The 23,883-nt window shown below is 42.2% G+C and overlaps 1 protein-coding gene across 1 annotated transcript in view; it reads right to left on the bottom strand.

The window, feature by feature from the left end:
- Positions 1-636: 636 nt before the first annotated feature.
- The window catches only part of LOC129698016 (protein YIPF5-like), a 46,820-nt gene continuing 23,573 nt past the window's right edge, over positions 637-23,883 (bottom strand). The window contains exons 4-6 of the mRNA XM_055636836.1: positions 22,660-22,805; positions 14,822-15,003; positions 637-898 (exon numbers count right to left, since the gene is read on the bottom strand). Coding sequence (XP_055492811.1) covers positions 736-898; positions 14,822-15,003; positions 22,660-22,805 — 491 coding nt within the window. The 3' untranslated portion in view covers positions 637-735. The remainder of the gene's footprint in view (positions 899-14,821; positions 15,004-22,659; positions 22,806-23,883) is intronic.

Genomic DNA, 23,883 nt, shown 5'->3' with positions numbered 1-23,883 from the left:
AGTTCCTTGTTTGGACACGAGGGAATGGGATATGCTGGATGGGCAGGTAGCAGGAAACTTCCCAGTGCCATCTGCTGGTAAGTTTGACTAATTAAAATAAATGTACCAGACTCCAATTTCATTTCAGGAGAAAGTTTATGTCAAACTATGCCTAAATTGCCCAAATTAAAGTAACCGAATAGAAAAGAAAGTGCTCGCTCCACATCTGGCAAAGAAAAATGTGACCACTTCAGATTTTGTTTTGAGATACACCATGGAAACAGGCCATTTGGCCCTCCGAAACCGCACCAACCAGCTGCCCCCGTACACTAGCACTATCCAAACACACATTAGGGTCAATTAATGATTTTTACCGAATCGAATCCTGCAAACTTGTATGTCTTTGGAGGGTGGGAGGAAACTGGAGTACCCGGAGAATATCCATGCGGTCACGGGAAGAACGTACAAACTCCTTGCATACAGCACATGTAGTCAGGAACAAACCTGTGACCCAGGCACTGTAAGGCAGCAACTCTACCGCTGTGCCACCATGCCACCCTCTTCTTGTACAGTGTTGTGGAAATCTTTAATGATGAGTGTAAGTTCATGTAAAAGTTCGTAAAATATAAATCACAATACACAACACTTAAATCTGACTAATCTTTTATTGTTTATTGCATCCTAAAATTACAAAGAAAAATGTAAGCTCCAATGAAAATAAATTTAAGATGCACATTTAATGTTGCAAGCAAAGACTTAGAAAATTGTCAGAAGTGTAAAGATCCCGAAGAGTAAGGCACAAGGATAAGCGACAAGAAGCTGTTGTCCTTCCATTGCCAAAGTAGAAGTGAACATTTTTGAGGCTGACAGACTGCACCATCCAATGACAATCAAAGCGAGCAGAACTCCAAGCACTCCCCTAGGATTGACAAAACAAAATACATTATCCTGGCAAAGATTACCAGCAATGAAATGTCAGACACAAAGTGCGGTGTAACTCAATGGGTCAGGCAAGTACCCGCCGAGTTATTCCAGCATTTGTGTCTATCTTTGGTATAAACCAGCATCTGCAATGCTTTGTTTCTACAATGCAATGTCAGATATTTTAAAAAATATTTGTGATTTCCTTGAAGTTTATCTACAGTTCATCTGAAAGGGATTTGCAGACTAGTATCAAAATTATATGGGAGGGATGACCAAGATAGTGAGTCTTGTTTTTAGTCTTTAGTCTATAGTGTAGAGATTAGAAAATAAGTTAACTCAATAGGAGTGTTTTGTCAATTGATAACACTTGATTAGGAGTTTCATCTTGAAACTGAAGAGGTTAACATCTATCACAATAGATAGAAACAACAATTTCCTTGTTATACATTTCTGAACACCTCTATTAAAATTATATATATTAGTATTAATATAGCAGGATGACGGAGAATGATTTGGAGGCAGATGACTTATTCAAATCATTGAAGCTTATTCATCGTAATCCTCAAATAAAGTTATGGGCCTGTCCCACTTAGGCTACTTTTTAGGCGACTGCAGAAGACTTTGCAGCTGCCACATAGAAACATAGAAACATCTAACTCCCTCTTAAATATGGCCAATGAACTGGCCTCAACTACATTCTGTGGCAGAGAATTCCAGAAGGTAGTTGAGGCTAGTTCATTGGCTATATTTAAGAGGTAGTTAGATGTGGCCCTTGTGGCTAAAGGGATGTTCATGGGTGGTTGCCGGGGAGTCGCCTTCATGGTCGTGAGGAGTTCCCACATTTTGGGAACTAGTCGCGGCCTCATTATGGTTGCCAAGAAATTTCCAACATGTTGAAAAATTAGCGGCAACTAGAATGAAGTCGCCATGGAGAGTAGCGAGAATTCCAGAGCCGTGGGTGGGTCGCAAGTGGGTTGCTAGGAGGTTGAAGCTTCACGTAGTTTGGAGCTGGTGCTGACAGGTGAATTTCATTGGCTCATTGTGGGGAAAAAAGGTAAGTAGTAGATTTCAGAACCAAGGAACCGACCGGTAACTTTAAAATGTCCGCTGAACTTCACAGCCGTGTATCTCTGGCTTCTTAACAGTTGTCTCCGCTCCTTCTCCCCCCTCTCCCCCATCTTTTAAAGGACTTAAACTGTAGTGGCCTTTTGGCCTGTTTTGCATGTCATTGATGATGGCACGGGCATTTAAATTTTAGACTGCCCGTTATATTGTGGGTGGGATTTATGACGTGTTTTTGGGCGTGTTTGGAGCTTAGATGCTTGCGCAGAAGATTAGTTTTTAGATTAGTTTGGAGAGACGATGGGGAAGGTTAACCCTTCTACCATGCGGGATCATGCGGCTCATGCGGGCCACATGCGGGATCATACCAGAAGAAAGTGGTTCCAGGAGGAACTGAAGATAAAGTTCTCGGCCAGATAGAGGCCTTGAGGTCTATCGACAGCATCGAGACTTATCTGAAGACGTATCACTGGATTTGTCAGTACAAATCGATTATTACTCTTTGAATTTGAAATTACCGCTTTATTTTAAAAGACTTCTGTAACAGAGCCACCAGAAGGTGTTTTCTCCAGCTTGTCTGGGGAAAGCAGACCAACCTTGGATTGTTTTGAATCGCTTGTGATAAGCACATTCCATTTGAAGTAGAATCATCTTTTTGCGCCTGGAGTTAGAGAGATGTTTTCTACATTATCAGTATGTTTGGTTTTGAAAAAAAATGTTAACAAAACAGAGCCACAGCTACTAGCAGATACTTTTGTTCGATTAATTTAAAGACTTAGCAATCTGCCAACTCTTTAAAATCATGGAATTAGAAGAACCCACAATATAACTGCCCGTTATATTGTGGGTGGGATTTATGATGTGTTTTTGGTCATATTTGCAGCTTAGATGCTTGCACAGAAGTTTAGTTTTTAAATTAGTTTGAATGGGGAAGTCACGCGGGATCACGCGGGCCACATGCCAGATCTTGCCAGTGTTACGGAGACACGAGGTGTTTTCTAATGTCTAAAGTAATAAGTTGGAGTTCGAAGAAGACTGTTGTAATGAGTCGGAGGAAATTTGGATGTATCTCACTGTTTTCTATCCCCAATAAAGCATTTATTCATTAAAAGACTATTTTGAAGCCATATCTGTGAAGAAGCTCTAGAAGGTGTCTGTGAGTGAGCTCGCATGCGTTTGGAACAACCATTCTCATCCAAATAGCAGCTAGGGTGCTAATTACCTGAAAGATATGAAAATCTGCTGCTACATAATCTACACTGTGCTTTAGCCGTCTTAATTACAGCGCCAACCTTCCTGTTCATCGCAGTGTGTGTCTGTATCACCTTGGCTTTGCACCGTGGGAATTTTTTAGACAGCACTCCCCCTGGCCCCCGCCTTTGCGATGTGTGTGTGTGTGTATTCCACTCTGACAGTCGCCGTCCCAGTTCCCGGTGTTTCAGGTGACTGCCAGCAACCTGACAGTCGCCGGCTGTCCACTGAAAAATCGCCTAAGTGGGACAGGCCCATTACTTGTTTTATTTTATGACTTTAAAAAAATATCATCATTACCCTGGTTATTAATTTCTCAAAAGGAACATGTTGCCAACTTTTATTCTGTGCACGTTTTCACCCAGAGAGTTGTGAATCTGTGGAATTCTCTGCGACTGAAGGCAGTGGAGGCCAATTCACTGGATGTTTTCAAGAGAGAGTTCGATTTAGTTATTAGGGCTAGCGGAATCTAGGGATATGGGGAGAAAGCAGGAACGGGGTACTGATTTTGGATGATCAGCCTTGATCATATTGAATGGCGGTGTTGGTTCGAAGGGTCGAATGACCTACTCCTGCATCTATTTTCTATGTTTCTATGCAAATATCTAAGGAGAGTTGGCATTGTGGTAATTTTTTGCAGAAGTGTAACATTTTTCTTCTCTGGCTTCACACTCTTCATACCTACACCCTCCTATTTCACTGGGGATTTTTTGCATTCAGCAGTAAGCAGAGGCATTTGTTTATTGTTTCAATCAAACGCCTTGAGATGAATAGAAAGTGCGCTGATCCATTGCATTAACCCATCACTCCAAAATAATGCAGTTTTCAGGCCTTACCTGCGTCATACAGTATATTAGTAAAACATATTGCTGTCATCCAGCTCCTTCCTGCAGGGGTCACTGATCTTACATGTAAAATTACTTGAGTAATCATTAATAATTACATGACCTATGGATAATAGAAAAGGAACTAAGAAAATATCCACGGATGGAAATCCATTAGCCAAGAGAAGTGACAGCAAATATGTCATGTTTGGTTAGTGCTGTTGTGTAGGGTGACTGTGCAAATGCAGATAATGAAACAAAATCAATCTAATCACAAATATAATTTTCTGGTCATGTTTTTGGAATTAGACCTTCAGTCATGGCTGAATGTGCTCGAATGATGCCAGAAAATGAGGTTAACTTGCCTTAAATTATATTAATTTTTTTTATTTATCTTGAAACTTGTCAAACAGAGGGAGACTAAAATTTTAATATCAGATTTCTTGAATTATTTTGTTCTAATATTTCATTGTGGTGCTAGGTGGCACTACTTTATGCAAATAGTGATTTGGCACTGGTACCTACTCATAATTCTGCACGTGAGCTTAAATAAATGTCCTGAGCATCTTTAAAATATATGTTTTTAAATAAGCACTTAAAATCAGCACTTTTTATGACTCGGATATCCCAGAGAGCTTTACCTTGTTATAATGTGGGCATCGTTTCGCTATAAGGCTTCACAAACAAGGATTTTGTAACAACCTAGTTATCTGTTTTTATGGTTCATGCAAGAAGATTTAAAGAGGATAAAATTCATCAAGGAGGCTATACAAATGTACGTTGAATTCAATTACAATTACAAGCTACACATATCAGTGCTTTAACTGTAAAGACGGTTCAGACCTTGGACGAACAAAAAGGGAGGCACTAACAAGACAGGCAATTTGCTCCTCCTGCATTTGCAAATGAAAGTGTCATTGGAATGGGTATTGGTGGAACAAACTGGATGTTCAGTATAGAATTGTTCCTTCAGAATGTTGAAAGGGACGGGGAAAGAGGGATGTGTTGGGTGGTGGTACAACATTGCAAGTGTCAGAAATGATAAACATTAATTCATTGAATAAACAAGCTGATGATGTGGAAGGAAAGAACAAGGGTAATCATATGGTACACAAAAGAGCTGGAGAAACTCAGTGGGTGCAGCAGCATCTATGGAGCGAAGGAAATAGGCAACGTTTTGGGCTGGAACCCTTCTTCAGACTGATGGGGGTTGGGGGGGCGGGGAGAAGAAAGGAAAAAGGAGGAGGAGCCCGAAGGCTGGGGGATGGGAGGAGACAGCAGGAGGGCTGATGAAGGGGAGGAGACAGCAAGGACTAACAAAATTGGGAAAATTCAATGCTCATGCCCCCAGGATGCAAACTCCCCAAGCGGAATATGAGGTGCTGTTCCTCCAATTTCCGGTGTTGCTCGCTCTGGCCGTGGAGGAGACCCAGGACAGAGAGGTCGGATACGGAGTGGGAGGGGGAGTAATCATATTTTTATTCTTGTAAACTGTTAATTTCCTCCATGCTTTCTGCAATTTACTAGGACATACTTGAAACTGATCAGCATTGAAACTGATCTTCATTGACAGTCCTAGGCCACGAATTTGACCACTTCAGCAGATAAACTGGAGTGCTTTCTGAGATTCATTAGATTAGTCACACTGAGCCTAGATTTCAGAAAGTAGCAGCAAGTTTTGACTGCTATCCATTAAAGTTACTATGGAGAATTCTGAATATTTTGTCAAATGCTTTTCAAGTATTGACAGGGATAAATCGGAATACACTTTCATCTCTGAGATTGAAAGTACATACAGTAAGTAGAAGCAGTAGGCCATATCAAGTGTGGTAAGTGTGCTCTACCACTCAATATACTGTAGAAGTCTGAAAACTGAAAACTGTAACATTTAGATTCAGCAACAACTTCTTCCCAACAGTAGCCTGGACATAGGGCGCAAGTTGAATCGGGAGTTAAAATTGGCATGTCAGAAATGTAATGCTACGGTTGTTGTGGGAGATTTCAACATGCAGGTACATTGGGAAAATCAGGTTGGTACTGGACCCCAAGAAAGGGGCTTCATGATGGATTCTTAGAACAGCTTGTATTGGAGCTCACCAAGAAGAAGGCAATTTTGGATTTAGTGTTGTGTAATGAACCGGATTTGATAAAGGACCTCGAGGTTAATGAGCCATTAGGAGGTAGTGACAGTAACATGGTTGGGTTTAATCTACAATTGGAGAGGGAGAAGGGTGGATCGGAGGTGTCAGTGTTACAGTTGACTGGAAAGTGTTACAGGAGCTGGCCAAAGTTGACTCGAAAGATACACTAGCAGGGATGACAGTGGAACCAAAATGGCAGGTATTTCTAGGAATAATACAGAAGGTGCAGGATCAGTTCATTCCTAGGAGGAAGAAAGATTCCAAGGGGAGAAAGGGGCGACCATGGCTGACAAGGGACGTCAGGGACAGTATAAAAATTAAAGCGAAGAAGTAGCAAGAGAATTGGGTAATGTTTAAAGAACAACAGAAGATAACCAAAAAGACAATACGGGGAGAAAAGATGGGGTACAAAGGTAAGCTAACCAAGAATATAAAGCAGGATAGTAAAAGCTTCTCTAGGTATGTGAAAAGGAAACAATTCAGAAAGACCAAAGTTGGACCCTTGAAGACTGAAAAAGGTGAATTTATTATGGGGAACAAGGACATGGCAGATGAGTTGAACAGGTACTTTGGATCCGTCTTCACTAAGGAGGACACAAACAATCTTCCTGATGTACTAGTGGCCAGAGGATCTGGGGTGACGGAGTAACTGAAGGAAATTCACATTAGGCAGGAAATTATGTTGGATAGACTGATGGGACTGAAGACTGAGAAATCCCCAGGGCCTGATGGTCTGCATCCCAGGTTACTTAAGGAAATGGCTCCAGAAATCGTGGACGCATTGGTGATCATTTTCCAATGTTCTATAGATTCAGGATCAGTTCCTGTGATTGGAGGGTAACTAATGTTATCCCACTTTTTTAGAAAGGCGGGAGAGAGAAAGCAGGGAATTATAGACCAGTTAGCCTGACATCAGTGGTGGGGAAGATGCTGGAGTCAATCATAAAAGATGAAATAGAGGCACATTTGGATAGCAGTAACAGGATCGGTCCGAGTCAGCATGGATTTATGAAGGGGAAACCAGCTTGACTAATCTTTTGGAATTTTTTGAGGATGTAACTAGGAAAATGGACATGGGAGAGCCAGTGGATTTAGTGTACTTGGACTTTCAGAAAGCATTTGATAAGGTCCCACATAGGAGATTAGTGGGCAAAATTAGGGCACATGGTATTGGGGGTAGAGTGCTGACATGTATAGAAAATTGGTTGCCAGACAGGAAACAAAGAGTAGGGATTAACGGGTCCCTTTCAGAATGGCAGGCAGTGACTTGTGGGGTACCGCAAGGCTCGATGTAAGGACTGCAGTTATTTACACTATTCATCAATGATTTAGATGAAGGGATTCAAAGTAACATTAGCAAATTTGTAGATGACACAAAGCTGGGTGGCAGTGTAAACTGTGAGGAGGATGCTATGAGAATGCAGGGTGAATTGGACATTGGGTGAGTGGGCAGATACAGTACATGGCAGATACAGTTTAATGTGGATAAATGTGAGGTTATCCACTTTGGTAGCAAAAACAGGATGGAAGATTATTACCTAAATAGTGTCAAGTTGGGAAAAGGGGAAGTACAACGGGATCTGGGGGTCCTTGTTCATCTGTCAATGAAAGTAAGCATGCAGGTACAGAAGGCAGTGAAGAGAGTGAATGGCATGTTGGCCTTCATTTGAAGAGGAGTATAGTAGTAACGAGGTCCTTTTGCAGTTGTACAGGGCCCTATTGAGACCACACCTGGAGTATTGGGTGCAGTTTAATTTAGAATGTGGGAACTCCTCGCAACCATGATGGAGACTCACCAGAGGGAGCAAGCAAAGAGTCTCCTGAATTCTCATAAAAAGTTGCCTAAGTGGGACAGGCCCTTTATCTTTATTGGATGAGGCATTGAATACAAAAGCAAGGAGATAATGTTGAAACACTTAAGGATGGCACAGTGATGCAGTGATCGAGTTGCTGCCATACAGCGCCAAAGACGCAATTTTATCCTGACTGCGGGTGCTATCTGTACAGAGATTGTACATTCTTCCTGTGACCACGTGGGTTTTCTCCAGGTGCCCTGGTTTCCTCCCATATTCCAAAGATGTGTAGGTTTGTAGGTTAATTGGCTTCGGTAAAATTGCCCGTAGTCTATGGAGAGAACGATTGTGAACAGATTGGAGTGGACTCGGTGGCCGAAGGGTCGGTTTCCATTTGTTGGCAGTTTGTCAGAGTTTCCATGCTCTATCTCTAAACTAGTTAGGCTATTCCAGAGTACTGAGTACTTGTCAGGTCAGAGTGCTACATGAGATAGCAACTGAGAAAGTGTAGAGGAGATTTACTGGAATGTTGCATGGATGGGAGAATTACAGTTATGGATAGATTGTATAAGCTGACATTATTTTCTTTGGCGTAAATAAAGTTGGGGGTAGATTTGTTTAGGTTGTCACAAAATCATGAGAGGTTAAGGAAGAGTAAACGGAAAGGACTTAACTCCCTGCTGAGAACCCATGACTAAGGGGCATAAACTTGATGTCACAGGTAGGTAGAAGGCAAGCTGAAGAGTTGATAACAAAGGAATCATTTCATCAAGTGAGTAGTGGGCAAAAAGACTATGAAACCAGAACGTCACCACATTTTTAAGGGCCTCTATGGATACTTCAGGAACTGTACCTTGCAAGACCAAAAGTAGAGAAGTTGAATTATGTCCATCCATTCCCACAACAGACACGATGAACCAAATGGTCTTCTTCTACACTATGTATTTTAGCAAGTATCTGAGATTTTGTGTTAATATGGAGAATTGAACATTTTTTAAATTATTTTCATCAAAGTGCCGAGAAAACATACTTGAGTATTATTTTGATTAAGAACGCTAAATACCCCTGTCCCACTTAGGAAACCTGAACGGAAACCTCTGGTGACCTTGAGCCCCAACCAAGGTTTCCATGAGTCGCCAGAGGTTTTGGTCACTTGCCTGGAAAGCCTCGACCGAAGCATGAGCTGCATCTACTGACCAATGATCCTACAGGATCGTTGCTACTGACCACACACACACACACACACACACACACACACACACACACACACACACACACACACACACACACACACACACACACACACACACACACACACACACACACACAGCGAAGGTGGGGGCCAGGGACAGCTGAGGAGTGCTGTCTGCGCGATGAAGAGGAAGGTAAACGCCTGCCACAGAACACGGTATGTCCTTTAGAGAGCGCGGGAGGAAGGAGAGAAGGGGGGAGAGAGAAGGAGGGAGAGAAAGGGGGGAGAAGGAGTGGAGAAAGTTTTAAAAGTTTAATAAAGTTAGTGGGCATTTTACCTTCCAGTGGATCTTCTAGGTCCTGAAAACCAAAGATCCTATAGGATCTTTGCTGAAAACTCCAATGAGCCAATCAAAATGGCCGATCAGCGAAGGAGATTGCCTTCGACTGCCTGTAAGTAAATAGCAACCCGACTCCACTGGCTTCGACCAAACGGCAACCTATTTTTAGTCGAGGCCGGTTTTGTTTTTTTTTAAATAATCGCAGGAACATAGAAGAAGCCTCAACTATGCGGAAACCACTTTCCACCTTTAGGGAGAGTGACCAAAACCTCCGGGAGGTTTCCTAAGTGGGACAGAGGCATTAGTCTTTAGGCACACAAGGTAATTGGAGAATATGGGTGAGTGGGCAAGAAATTGGCCCTGAGGCACAAGATCAAACGAAATATTATTCGAGTAGTCAACTCGTGTTTTTTTGTCATATGTACCTGAATGGAACAACAACATTCTTACTTGCAACAGTGGCACAACAGGTTTGTAAGCACAGTACGCAATAGCTAATATAATAAACAGCAAACAAAAAGTTCAATAAACAAAAAAAACCAATATAGTGAGAAAACAAAACAAAGCCCAAAATCTTTACTGCAGCCCAGGAAGTTCGTAGTTTGAAGTTTAGTTGGAGTTTATTGTGTTCAATAGACTGATGGTTGTTAAACAATAGACAATAAGTGCAGGCGTAGCCCATTCGGTCCTTCGAGCCAGCATCGCCATTCAATGTGATCATGGCTGATCATCCCCAATCAGTATCCCGTTCCTGCCTTCTCCCCATATCTCCTGACTCCGCTATTTTCAAGAGCCCTATTTAGCTCTCTCTTGAAAGTATCCAGAGAACCAGCCTCCATCGCCCTCTGAGGCAGAGAATTCCACAGACTCACAATTCTCTGTGTGAAAAAGTGTTTCCACATCTCCGTTCTAAATGGCTTACCCCTTATTCTTAAACTGTGGCCCCTGGTTCTGGACTCCCCCAAAATCAGGTACATATTTCCTACCTCTAGCGTGTCCAAACCCTTAATAATCTTATATATCTCTCTCATCCTTCTAAATTCCAGAATATACAAGCCCAGCCGCTCCATTCTCTCAGCATATGACAGTCCCGCCATCCTGGGAATTAACCTTGTAAACCTACGCTGCACTCCCTCAATAGCAAGAATGTCCTTCCACAAACTAAACTAAACGACCAAACCCTAATCCCAGGACAATGTACCTTTGTTTGTGTTTTCCAGCCAGAGAAAACAGTCTCTTATCTTCCACCCTGCCAATTCCTTCATAAGATCTTGTGTGTTAAATGTGACCACTTCTTATTCTTCCAAACCATTGTGTATCAGGTACTTTACTTATTCTATCTTCATCACATAATACTCTTATTTCCCAAATCAGATTAAAAAATCTATATTGCATTGTGATTCCGAGACAGTATTTTCGCAGTATCTCTCTCTCATCCTGGAAAACAGCCAGCAATTTGAACCAACAAAGTGCTTTCTTACACAAATGAATTTATGGGAGACATATTGTACATCAATGATCTGCTGTATGGCTCATACACATAGTCACGCTGGCAGCTTCTCTAACAGGCTGATAGATGTGGTGCAAGCTTCTTTCTAAATATTGTTGTGAAAATTATTCTTTGATACAAATTTAAAGATATTTTAGCCATGTGGCCTCACGGTGAGGATTTTCACTCGTTTGGAAAGATCTGGAGTATATGATGGTTAGGCTGCAACATTTCCAAGTCGTTACTGGATTGAAGCTATTCCTCATGTATGCATGGGAAGTAACTTGAATAATGAAATATGTTAAAGCTGGAATGTCAAAATAAGCTTTGCAGGAAAAGCCTGCCAGACCTTGCACAGTAATGGCATAATTGAACATCCGAGAAGCCTGGGGAATTATACACATAGTTCATCGTCATGTCCTAGGACGGGGGGGGGGGGGGGTTCTTTAGCCACTGTAGTTCAGTCACTGGAAACCTGACATCAAGCTGATTCCATTGTTAAAATTGGTTAAAACTTTCCTTGATTCCCTCTCTCCCCCACCCCCCTCGACACCTCCAAGTGAATAGTATGGATTCTACACCCCCCCCCCCCCCCCCCCCCATCTCCCCACAAGTAAATGGTGTATATTCACTGAGGTGACGTCCACATTGGAAATTTACAGCTACATAGAGATAATTTATATATTGAGGTGGTCTCCGCTGAAGTACACAAGGCTGAAGGAAGATATTACTGCCTTACGTTTTTTTCAAATGGATCAGGATAAATTGCAGCATATCTTATATCTTCTGGTAGGGGCACAGAAATGAGGAGTCATTGATTTAAAATTGGAACAGGGAGAATGACAAGAAAGATTATGAGAAATTACTTTCCAGCTAACTGGTCATTGGGAGCATTGAAAACGTTACCACAGAGAAAACTGGAAAATACAAGACATAGAGATGGTCAGTGAGGTTGGTTGTGGGTTAGTCCAGCACACCGTGGGCCAAATGGTCTCATGTGATGCTATATGCTTCTGTGGTTCCTCTAAATCACTAAATGTACAGGTATTAAACAAAGAGAGCTCTATTATTTCCATTTGCACACCTCAGTATGCGGACAAAAGAAGAGACAAATTAAATACCAAAGAACACAAAGTGCTGCAGTAACTCAGCAGGTCAAGGAGCATCTATGGAGAGCATGGATAGATGGCGTTTCTGGTTGGGACCCTTCTTCAGACTGAGTTCCCCTCCCCCACCCCACGACAATGTCTGAAGGTTCCCGACACACAATTTCACCTATCCATGTTCTCCAGAAATGCTGCCTGACCCACTGAGGTATTCCAGCATTTAGTGTCCATTTGTGTAAGCCAGCATCTGCAGTTCCATGTTTCTACAACTTAAGTGCAAGTTCTTTTCTGCTTCATTAGACTTCAAAAGACTGCCACATTTTACTGCTGTTCTCTGAGTAATGAGCTATGTAATTAGCATGACGGTGCACTAAAGACCACAAGATAGTTTCAAAGTAAAATACTTAATTCTTCATTAGCGCCTACAGGGAGCAGTGCTCATATCACTTTCAAACATGCAGCAACAAATCTCATTCATTTTTTCTCACATTTTTTTCTCAGCTCATTGATTGGCTCATTGGTGGACTTATCTTATGTTTTGTTAGGTTATGTTTAGAGAAATAAATAATTCTATAGCATTCAGAGAAGTGCCATTACATGATGTTTTCAAGAGAGAGTTAGATTTAGCTCTTAGGGCTAAGGGAATCAAGGGATATGGAGAAAAAGCCGGAATGAGGTACGGATTTTGGATGATCAGCCATGATCATATTGAATGGCGATGCTGGCTCGATGGGCCGAATGGCCTACTCCTGCACCTATTTTCTATGTTTCTAACAAGATTAGCTTAATTTGTACTATGAAGGAAACCTGGCCGAGACTTTGTCGGAAAACTTGGTTTCTCACCCTGCTATCTTGATGATAAATATACAAAAAAAAGTAATAAAATAAAACGGAATGTATTCAGTAGGAGTGCTCTTAATGATGGAACACAGTATGCAACACATTCCACTGTGAGAAGCAATCAAGTATTTTCAGATCCATTACCTGGAGTACAAAATAGGCCAACTCTACAACAGACCAGGGCAAGTTTAATTTTCAATAGCACAGACTATACAAACTATATTATGTATGCGGGAAGGGAGATATCTGACTGCTTTATCTTGACTCCGATGTAAACTGCTTACTCTCTTATGTAAACCAGCAAAGGTGTGTCAAACACTTGAAGCAGCATTCATTTTTAACAGAAACATTGTGCAAAATGATGACTAATGGGATCCCAGGCTGCAACCTTCATTGTTAAGTTAATTTGATATTAAAAAAAACAATTTGTAATAACGTTGGGAGTAGATCATACAGTCCCTCAAGATCAAGACCAAATTATGCAAATTGTAAGGCCCACCTTAGTTAAGTGACAAACAGTTTTCATGTGTAGGAAGGAACTGCAGATGCTGTTTTATACCAAAGGTAGACACAAAATGCCAGAATAACTCAGCAGGTCAGGCAGCATCTCTGGAGAAAGGGAATATGTGACATTTCAGGATGGAACCCTTCTTCGGACTAATAACATTTATGCCAAACAAAGAAAACTTTTCATTCACTGCCCTCCCAAACAGATTCTCTTAATTCTGACCAAGATCCAAAGACATATATACTCTAAGTATGTTCTGATATTCACACATTCCCTTTTTAATCTATAAAAGGGAAATCTTGAAAAGTACAACTGAATTTCTTTCAAGGTTTCAAGGTCAATTTATCGTCACATGTACCAATTAAGGCACAGTGAAATTCAGATTATCATACAGCCATACTAAAAAAAGCAACAAGACACACAACTACTCAAAAGTTAACATAAACATCCACCACAGCGGATTCCCTACGTTCCTTACTGTGATGGAAGGCAATAAAATCCAATCTCCTTCCTCTTTATTCCACGGTCAGGGCAGTCGAACCATCCGCAGCCGGCAGTTGAAGCCCCCTTGGGGCAATCAAAACTCCCGCGTCGGGGCGATCGAAACTTGCGTGCCCGAGCAGTCGAAACTCCTGTGGCTTGGAGTCCCCGATGTCGGTCTCTACCAGAGACCGCGGGCTCCACGATCTTAAAGTCTCGCAGGCTCCCATGGTTGGGGCCCCATAGATGACCCCCGACAGGGATCGCGAACTCCGTGATGGTAAGTCCGCAGGCTCCCACGATGGAGCTCCCTGGTCGATCTCCAGTAAAGGCCGCCAACTCCACGATGTTAGGCTGCAGTGCGGACGGAGATACGATATGGAAAAGAATCCTATCTCCGTCGAGGTAAGAGATTCGAAGATATTGCTCCCAACTCCTCCCCACACCTCCCCCACAGAACAAGTTAAAGAACACTAAAACATACATTTAACACATACAAAAAAGACACAAAGAAGGAAGGGACAGACAGACTGTTGGCGAGGCATCCATTGCTGGCGCCACCCGATGGATTTGGGTCACCTGCATTGAATACTTTCTATTCAGTCCGAAGAGGGATCTCAACCCGAAACGTCACCCATTCCTTCTCTCCAGAGATGCTGCCTGTCACACTGAGTTATTCCAGCTTATTGTGTCTATCTTTTGCATATTTTCTACCTTTCCTTTACGCAATAAGTTTACAAGTTGCACAGAACAGTTAGAAGCACCACCTAGGGCCACTGCAGGATAATGTCACCACCATGGCTTTTGATTTCTAGATCAATAACATTTTATAACAGCTTTACCTTAATTAGTCTCAGATACATATCCACAACTTCTACCTTGACATACTTACTGGAGTGAAAAGAGAACGGCAATGCCAGCGAGAATGACCATTGGCAGGAGACAGTATCCCAGGACGCTGGCCACGCAGCCAATCGAGACCTCTGTGCAACTCATCAGGTTCAGCAGTGTGTACATTGCCAGACACCCAAAGACACTGATTCCATAAACATAGCCAAATTGTACCTTACCAGCCTGCAATAGAGAGTAGAAATACATTATTCATCAAGCTAACCTGAGATCTACTTTTGTTGACCTATCGAACTAAAGGATGTTAATTTGAATTGAATTGTGACAAACAGAAAATACATTAAAAACGGCACAAAGGGATTGCATCGTCCAGGAAGTTAGAAACTTACTCTTGTGTATCCAGGTCAAATTAATGGTATAAACTCTCTTGTATTCGTCCAACAAACTAAGCAAATGAATAGAACAGTTATAGATGAACCAGTATAAGAACACAAAACTGGGTACTTGTCTGGTCCCAAATAATAAATGTGATAAGAGATTTCCTAGATTGATAATAGGAGTAATTTAAACACTTATCTCCAATCCGAAGAAACGGAAGCTGAGAATTTGATCTCTTTTGTTCTGTTCCCAATTTTATTTTCCTTTCATCTGCTTTTTGCCGAAGGAAGAGAATTAGAAATGCCCTATTTGTTACAGAGCACAGACCACAGACAATGTATTTCAACTCTATGTGACTGTCGTGCAGGAGCTATTCAATTTATTCCACTCCCCTGCTACTTCCTCATTGCCTTGAAATTGATTTATATTTTCAACTTCATGTGCAATTCTTTAAAGTTCCCGATTAATCTGTTTCTACCACTTTTTCAGATAATGCATTCCTCATCACAACAATTATAGTGGAACAGTGAACAGCGAATGCTAACTGACCTGTACAATGGTAAATAAATCACCAAAAGCCGCACATTGATGACTATCGTAGTCGTCGGCAGAAGATCTAGTCTCATCTGTGTGGATATATCTTTTCTAATCCCATAACACTGTTCTGTAATCTTTAGGATCTAACAAATCAGTCATTTCTTCTCCATGGACAAATCCCCCATCTTGTTCCATTTTCCTGGTAGCTTAATGGTACCGAAATCAATTTCATTAATATGTTTAGAAATCTTCATGTTAGTCTGAGGATAACCTAAATAAGCTGTCAATCGGGTTTAACATTACCAACACCTTTTAATTCTACACAATGTTTATTTGCAATGTTTCTGCCTCAACTATCTTCTCCAGCAGCTCATTTCATATATCACCACCCTTTGTGTAGAAAAAGTTGCCCCTCAGATTCCTATTAAATCTTTCCCCCCTCACCTTAAACCCATGTCTACTACAACTTCCAAATAAGCTCTGAACTACATAGACTTGGGTGCTGGAGTAACTCAGTGGGACAGGCAGCATCTCTGGAGAGAAGGAATGGGTGACGTTTCGGGTCGAGATCCTTCTTCAGTGGTCAGAACGTTATTGTTCTGTCTTGTATGTATGACAATAACACACTCTGGGTAAACAACTGTGCATCCACCTTGTCTATTCCCCTCATGATCTTATACACATCTATAATATCACCTCTCATCCTTCTGTGCTCCAATGAATACAATCCTAGCCTGCCCAACCTCTCCTTCCATCTCAGGCTCTCAAGTACTGGCAGCATCCTGGTAAATCTTCTCAGCACCCTTTCCAGCTTAACAACATTATTCCTATAGCAATGAGACCAAAAGGGCACACAATTCCAACTGTGACCTCACCAGCACCATGTACAGCTGTACACAACATCTCAATTTCTATACTCAATAAGCTAACTGATGAAGGCCAATGTGCCGAAAGACTTCTTGACCACCTTATCTATCTATGATGCCACTTTCAAGCAACTATGTGTTGCATTCCTAGATCGTTCTGCACTACAACACTCCTGGAAGCCCTGCCATTTACTGTGATGGTGAGACTTCCCAATATGCAACACCTCACATTTATCTCCATTAAACACCATTAATCTTTCCTCTGCCCACTTGTCCAACTGATAAAGATCCTCCTGTAATATTTGGTAACCATCTTCGCTATCTACAATACTACCATGCCAGCTGCAACATTACTAATCATATTCTGCGCGTTCTCATCCAAATCGTTGATATGAGTCATGAACGGCAATGGTCCCATTAGGGGTACACCATTTGTCACAAGCCTCCAATCAAAACAACAACCATCTACTATCACTATGCTTCCTTTCAAGCAATCAATTGTCTATCCATTCAGCTAGCTCACCCTGAACGGTACAAATCTGATGCTTCAAATTTCGTTTGAACTCCTGAAAAACAATCTTCACAAATACCATCAAGGAGTAAAATCTGCAAGAACAAAATACTTTTCCGCCCTTGTTTCCAAAAACGCTCATAACTCCAAGGTCCTTTTTAGTACCATCACCTCTATCATATGTCCTGCCCCCAGCACCAGCTTAACTGGGTCCCCTGCTAAGTGCGAGGAATTTACTATATTTTTCACCGGCAAAGTTAAGAACATCAGAACGAATATTTCCCCTCCCATCTGTGACCTGGCTGTCTCATTGGTCTGTTCTTCAAAATTACACTGTTTCCAACCCGTTACTCTACCCTCCCTTGTAAAACTGGTCACCACCATGAAACCTACGACCTGCCCCCTCGACGTTGTCCCCTCTGCCCTTCTGAAGGATGTCATTACAAAAGCCGGTCCCAGCATCCTCGCCATCTTCAACAGTTCTCTGGCCACTGGCACTGTTCCTACCTGCGTCAAGCATGCGGTGGTCCAACCACTCCTGAAAAAACCTAACCTTGACCCCACCTTGCCAAGCAACTACAGACCTATTTCAAAACTGCCTTTCCTTTCAAAAGCCCTTGAAAAGGTAATTTTAAGTCAACTTATGCCTTACCTTCACCAAAATACTATCTTGGAAACTTTCCAATCAGGTTTCAGGGCCCACCACAGCACAGAGTCTGCCTTGTTGAAGGTACATAATGACCTACTGCTCACCGTTGACTCCGGCGACTGTGCAATCCTGCTCCTTCTCGACCTCAGTGCAGCATTTGATACAGTCGACCACACCATCCTAATTGACCGTCTCCAGTACGGGGTTGGTATTGATGGCACTGCCCTGAGCTGGTTCATCTCCTACCTCAAAGGTAGGAGTTTCTCTACTAACATAGGCAACTCTTTCTCCTCCCCAGCTAGCCTCTGCTGTGGGGTTCCACAAGGTTCCATCCTTGGCCCCATTCTCTTCTCCCTGTATATGCTCCCCTTAGGCCAAGTCATTCAAAGGCACGGCATTTCCTTCCATTGCTATGCAGATGATACACAACTCTATCTCCCTCTGAAGCCCAAAAACCAATCAAATCTATTTAACCTTATCCACTGCCTCCAGGATATAAAGTGTTGGATGGCCCAGAACTTCCTCCAACTAAATGAGAGTAAGTCTGAGGTCATCCTTCTCGGCCCCTCGGACTCAATCAAAATGATAGCAGGCAGACTTGGAAGCCTTACCCCATTACTCAAACCTCACATCAAAAACCTTGGCGTGATATTTGACTCAGCATTGAAATTTGACAAACAAGTCAATGCCGTGGTAAAAGCTAGCTTCTTTCAGCTTTGGACGTTAGCTAAAATAAAACAATTCCTCCACTTTGATGACCTCGAAAAGATCATCCACACATTTATCTCCTCCCGCCTCGATTTCTGAAACTCCCTTTACACTGGTATCAGCCAATCTTCCCTGTCCCGCCTGCAACTGGTCCAAAACGCCGCAGCAAGATTCCTGACGGGCATCCGAAAAAGGGACCACATCACCCCGATTCTGGCCTCTCTCCACTGGCTCCCTGTGATGTTCCGAATAAATTTCAAGATCCTTCTTTATGTTTACAAAGCCCTTAACGGGCTTGCCCCCACCTACATTAAAAGTCTGCTTATCCACCACACCACCTCCAGGTCCCTCAGATCGGCCGACTTGGGGCTACTGAATATCGTCTAGGCATAAGCTCAGGGGCGACCGCGCTTTTGCAGTTGCAGCTCTTAGACTGTGGAAGAGCATCGCTCTTCCCATTAGAACTGCCCCCTCCATCGACTTTTTTAAGTGGAGACTTAAAACTCATCTTTACTCTCAAGCCTTTGTTGACGTCCTCTGAGGGAGGGTTATATGTATGTATTTATGTATGTACTTAATCTATGGACCAATGATAATTGTATAACGTTAGTACCTCCACCAATGTAAAGCACTTTGGTCAACAAGAGTTGTTTTTTAAATGTGCTATAGAAATAAAAGTGACTTGACTTGACTTGATTTGAGAGCTATCTCCTGTCCCCTTTTTGCCCTACTGATTTCTTTCTTTGTGTGTTCCTCAGTTCCTGAAACAAGGTTTCAAGGTCAGTTTAATGTTCTGAGAGATAAGATATACATGCATTTAGATAGGTGGATTAAAGCCCTGTCCCACGGTACGAGTTCATTCCAAGAGCTCTCCCGAGTTAAAAAAAAATCAAACTTGTGGTAAGCACGGAGAATGAACGTAGCGGGTACGTCGGAGCTCGGGGACATCCCTTAGCGGCTCGTAGCGTTAACGGCAGGTACTCGGGAAGACTCGCTAACTGCAGGTAAGCACGGGAAGATGCGTGAAGATTTTTCAACATGTTGAAAAATGTCCACGAGAGCCCCGAGTACCGACGAGTGGCCATTACTGTAAATCTCCGAGTTCGAATTAGGGCAAACTCGGGAGTGTTCTTGGAACGAACTCGTACCGTGGGACAGGGCTTTTAGGGACATTTTTTATGTGGGAGTTCTCCAGGGATACACTTGATCCTAGGTACACAAAAAAGTTGGAGAAACTCAGCAGGTGCAGCAGCATCAGACTGAAGAAGGGTTTCGGCCCGAAACGTTGCCTATTTCCTTCGCTCCATAGATGCTGCTGCACCCGCTGAGTTTCTCCAGCTTTTTTGTGTACCTTCGATTTTCAAGCATCTGCAGTTCCTTCTTAAACACTTCTTATACACTTGATATTGGCTGTCTCTAGCCGTATCATGCCTCCTTCTTATTCTTGACCAGAGCCTCAATTTCTCTTGTCACCTGCCTTATCCTTCACTCTAACTGAACTCTTGTCACCACCCTTTTAAAAGCATCCCACTTTCCGGATGTTCCTATTCCTGCAAAAAACCTGCTCTAATCAACTTCAGCGAGTTCCTGTCTAATACCATCAAAGTTGGTCTTACCCCAATTTAGAATTTTAACTCGCGGGCCCGCCCTGTCTTTATCCATAACTATGGATAATTATATTTAAAATATTATAAGATTAATATACACACACTGTCAAAGTAATTATTTCAATTTGCACTCGTCCACAGGCAAATCATAAACATAATCTTTCGATGCAAACACTGAAAATAAAATCAGTGCTAATTTCATGCATGCTTGCTACTGGAATATAGCCTTGCCCACCTACTTAATATTTCAGGAATTGCCTTTGCTTTGCTGACAATTTTATATCGATCAATTATACTCAATAGAAAGTTGTGAGCACACGAGTCAGCATGGATTTACAAAGGGGAAATGATGTTTGACTAATCTTCTGGAATTTTTTGAGGATGTAACTAGGAAAATGGATAAGGGAGAGCCAGAGGATGTAGTGTACCTGGACTTTCAGAAAACATTTGATTAGGTCCCACATAGGAGATTAGTGGGCAAAATTAGGGCACATGGTATGAGGGTAGAGTGCTGACATGGATAGAGAAGTGGTTGGCAGACAGGAAACAAAGAGTAGGTATTAACGAGTCCCTTTCAGAATGTCAGGCAGTGACTAGTGGGGTACCGCGAGGTTCGGTGCTGGGACCACAGCTATTTACAATATACATCAATGATTTAGATGAAGAATTTAAAAGTAACATTAGCAAATTTGCAGATGACATAAAGCTGGGTGGCAGTGTGAACTGTGAGAAGGATGCTATGAAGATGCAGGGTGACCTGGACAGGATGGGTGAGTGGGCAGCTGCATGGCAGATGCAGTTTAGTGTGGATAAATGTGACGTTATCCACTTTGGTGGCAAAAATAGGAAAGAAGATTATTATCTGAATGGTGTCATGTTAGGAAAAGGAGAAGTACAACGGGATCTGGGGGGTCCTTGTTCATCAGTCAATGAAAGTAAGCATGCAGGTACAGCTGGCAGTGAAGAAAGTTATTGGCATGTTGGCCTTCATAACAACAGGAGTTGAGTATAGGAACAAAGGGGTCCTTCTGCAATTGTAAAGGGCCCTAGTGAGACAACACCTGGAGTATTGTGTGCAATTTTGGTCTCCAAATTTGAGGAAGGAAAGTCTTGCAATTGAGGGATTGCAGCATAGGTTCACAAGGTCAATTCCCGGGATGGCGGGACTGTCATATGTTGATAGAATGGAGCGGCTGGGCTTGTATACTCTGGAATTTAGAAGGATGAGAGGAGATCTTATTGAAACATATAAGATTATTAAGGGATTGGACATGCTGAAGGCAGGAAACATGTTCCCGATGTTGGGGGAATCCAGAACCAGGGGCCACAGTTTAAGAATAAGGGGTAGGCCATTTAGAACAGAGATGATGAAAAACCTATTCACCCAGAAAGGTGTGAATCTGTGGAATTCTCTGCATCAGGAGGCCAATTCTCTGGATACTTTCAAGAAAGAGTTAAAGCCCTGTCCCACGGTACGAGTTCATTCAAGTGCTCTCATGAGTTTAAAAAACAAAACAAACTCGTGGTAAGCACGTAGAATGAACATAGCGGGTACGTTGGAGGTCGGGACATCTCTTAGCGGCTCATAACGTCAATGGCAGGTACCCGGGAAAAGCGGTAAACTCGGGAAGACTCGTGAAGATTTTTCAACATGTTGAAAAATGTCCACGAGAGCCCCGAGTACTTACGAGCGGCCATTACCATAAATCTCCGAGTTCGAATAAGAGCAAACTCAGGAGAACTCTTGAATGAACTCGTACAGTGGGATAGGGCTTTTAGATAGAGGTCTTAAAGATAGCGGAGTCAGGGGATATGGTGAGAAGGCAGGAACGGGGTACTGAATGTGGATGATCAGCCATGAATGGCGGTGCTGGCTGGAAGGGCCGAAAGGCCTACTCCTGAACCTATTGTCTATTGACCCTCAAAAGTTTATGATAAGTACTTGCAATGTTGCTTCTATTTATTGCTTATGGTAAATGCTTCTTTTGTCCTCTATTTAACTATTCCTAAGCCTGATCTCATATAATTTGAAGATAGACACAAAATGCTGGATTAACTCAGCAGGGCGGGCAGCACAGCTGGAGAGAAGGGATGGGTGACGTTTTGGGTCGAGACCCTTCTTCAGACTCATATAACTTGACATTATGCAAGGCATTAGTGTGGAAAAGTTGTTGCATCTCATATGTCAAACACAATTATTGACAAACACATTTTGAAGATGTGGTATCATCAGAATATACATAAATATAATAAAATAGCTTTTTTTCACAATGTGTATCAGCAGATTAACTAGCATCTTATTAAAATACAAATACCTTTCTCTGTGCCCTCTTTTAAAAAGGCAAAGCAAATCAGGTCAAAACTTGTTTTACGCAATTTATTTTAAAAATTTGCTTGTTATTGTGAATAACATTGGCATTGTGTCAATTATCTTTTCTGAGAGAAACAGCCTCAGGCATGCGGTGACATTCCTACAAAAATAAAGTAAAATTATTTCTTCTGATTTTCACGGTGTGGTAAATGAAATACATAATATACAAGAAAAATATTTGAAAGAGGAAGGAAATGCCTGAGGTAAATTAAATATTTCCATGTTGTATCCTTTATGCTGTCATTTTAACATACCAGCAACAATGTGGCTCCAAATGCCAAACAGAAGACCATTGGTCCTGCCAGATCAGTCTCATTCATAATGCTGCCATCTGCTGGTTTCATCGGATTCAGAACTGTTAACGTTTTTTGCCAGATGTGATCAAAATTGATCCCAATCTCTGTGAATAGGATAAAAGTGTGATTTAGGATTCACAAAAATAGTGTGATTCTCTGTTTCTCACTTATTCTCCTTTGTTGAAAACTCTGCCTATTGGAAATATCTCAACATCTACCTTATATGCCCAACCTCAACCCCTTAGGATCGCGTGTAATGGAACCAAATCTGTGCAGTGTTCCTAGTATGGCCAAGCTTTGGTAATAGCTATTGTCAGCTGTGGTAAAGCTGTAGCATTACTTCCCTTTCTAAACTTCAGCCCCCTTGCAATAACAGCTAATATGCCATTTGCTTTCCTAACAGGTTAGTAAACGTTTTGTGTTTCCTGCACAAGAATACACAGATCTACCCGTGCTTCATCAAGTTATCAATGTGCTGAAGGAGGCTATATGTTCAAAATGTTAAGCTGTTAAGGTTATGTGAAGTGACCTGATATGTCAGTCAATGATGCCGCGGTCACTGTAAAAATCACCGTGGGACAGGCCCTTTAGTATTTAGCTTCTGACGCAAAAGCCTAAGAAGGAGGATGCAGATCAATCACTATTGTTGATTTGATCCATGTCTGGTTTTACTATTGCCAACCCCATCCATAATCCATGCCGGGCTTCCACTATGCTGTCCTGATGGTGTGCGATAAGCTAAGACCTCAGTTTAATCTAAGATGCTGTACCTTGCAGATACCTTGCAGATGCCAATGCCATGGTCTCTGTATTGGATTGGATTGGATTCAATTTTATTGTCATTGCACTTTTCAGTGCAACAAAATGGTTTAGCCTGCAGTCATGACATGGAATAAATAACAAACAAACACTCAACGTTTAAAGTCCCAAAGTCATTGTCTCTTCCCTCCTTGCTCTCCCTCTGTGCTGAGGCAATCCAGGCCTCCGATGTTGTGACCCCACCGGGTGATGGTGAGCAAGTCCAGCGGCCGAATCCGAGCTCTGCAAACTGGCCGGTTCAAACCCGGGCTGTCGAAGCTGCCGAAGCTGCCACCCTCCAGTCCAGCGGACGCAGCTGTAGTTGCGGGAGCTCCAGAAAAACAGGTCACCAACCTGTGACCTGTGAGCTCCCGACGATGTCGT

The sequence above is a fragment of the Leucoraja erinacea genome, chromosome 1 (genome assembly GCF_028641065.1).
Source record: "Leucoraja erinacea ecotype New England chromosome 1, Leri_hhj_1, whole genome shotgun sequence".
NCBI lineage: Eukaryota > Metazoa > Chordata > Chondrichthyes > Rajiformes > Rajidae > Leucoraja > Leucoraja erinaceus.
This window is presented reverse-complemented; position numbering and strand designations above follow the sequence as displayed.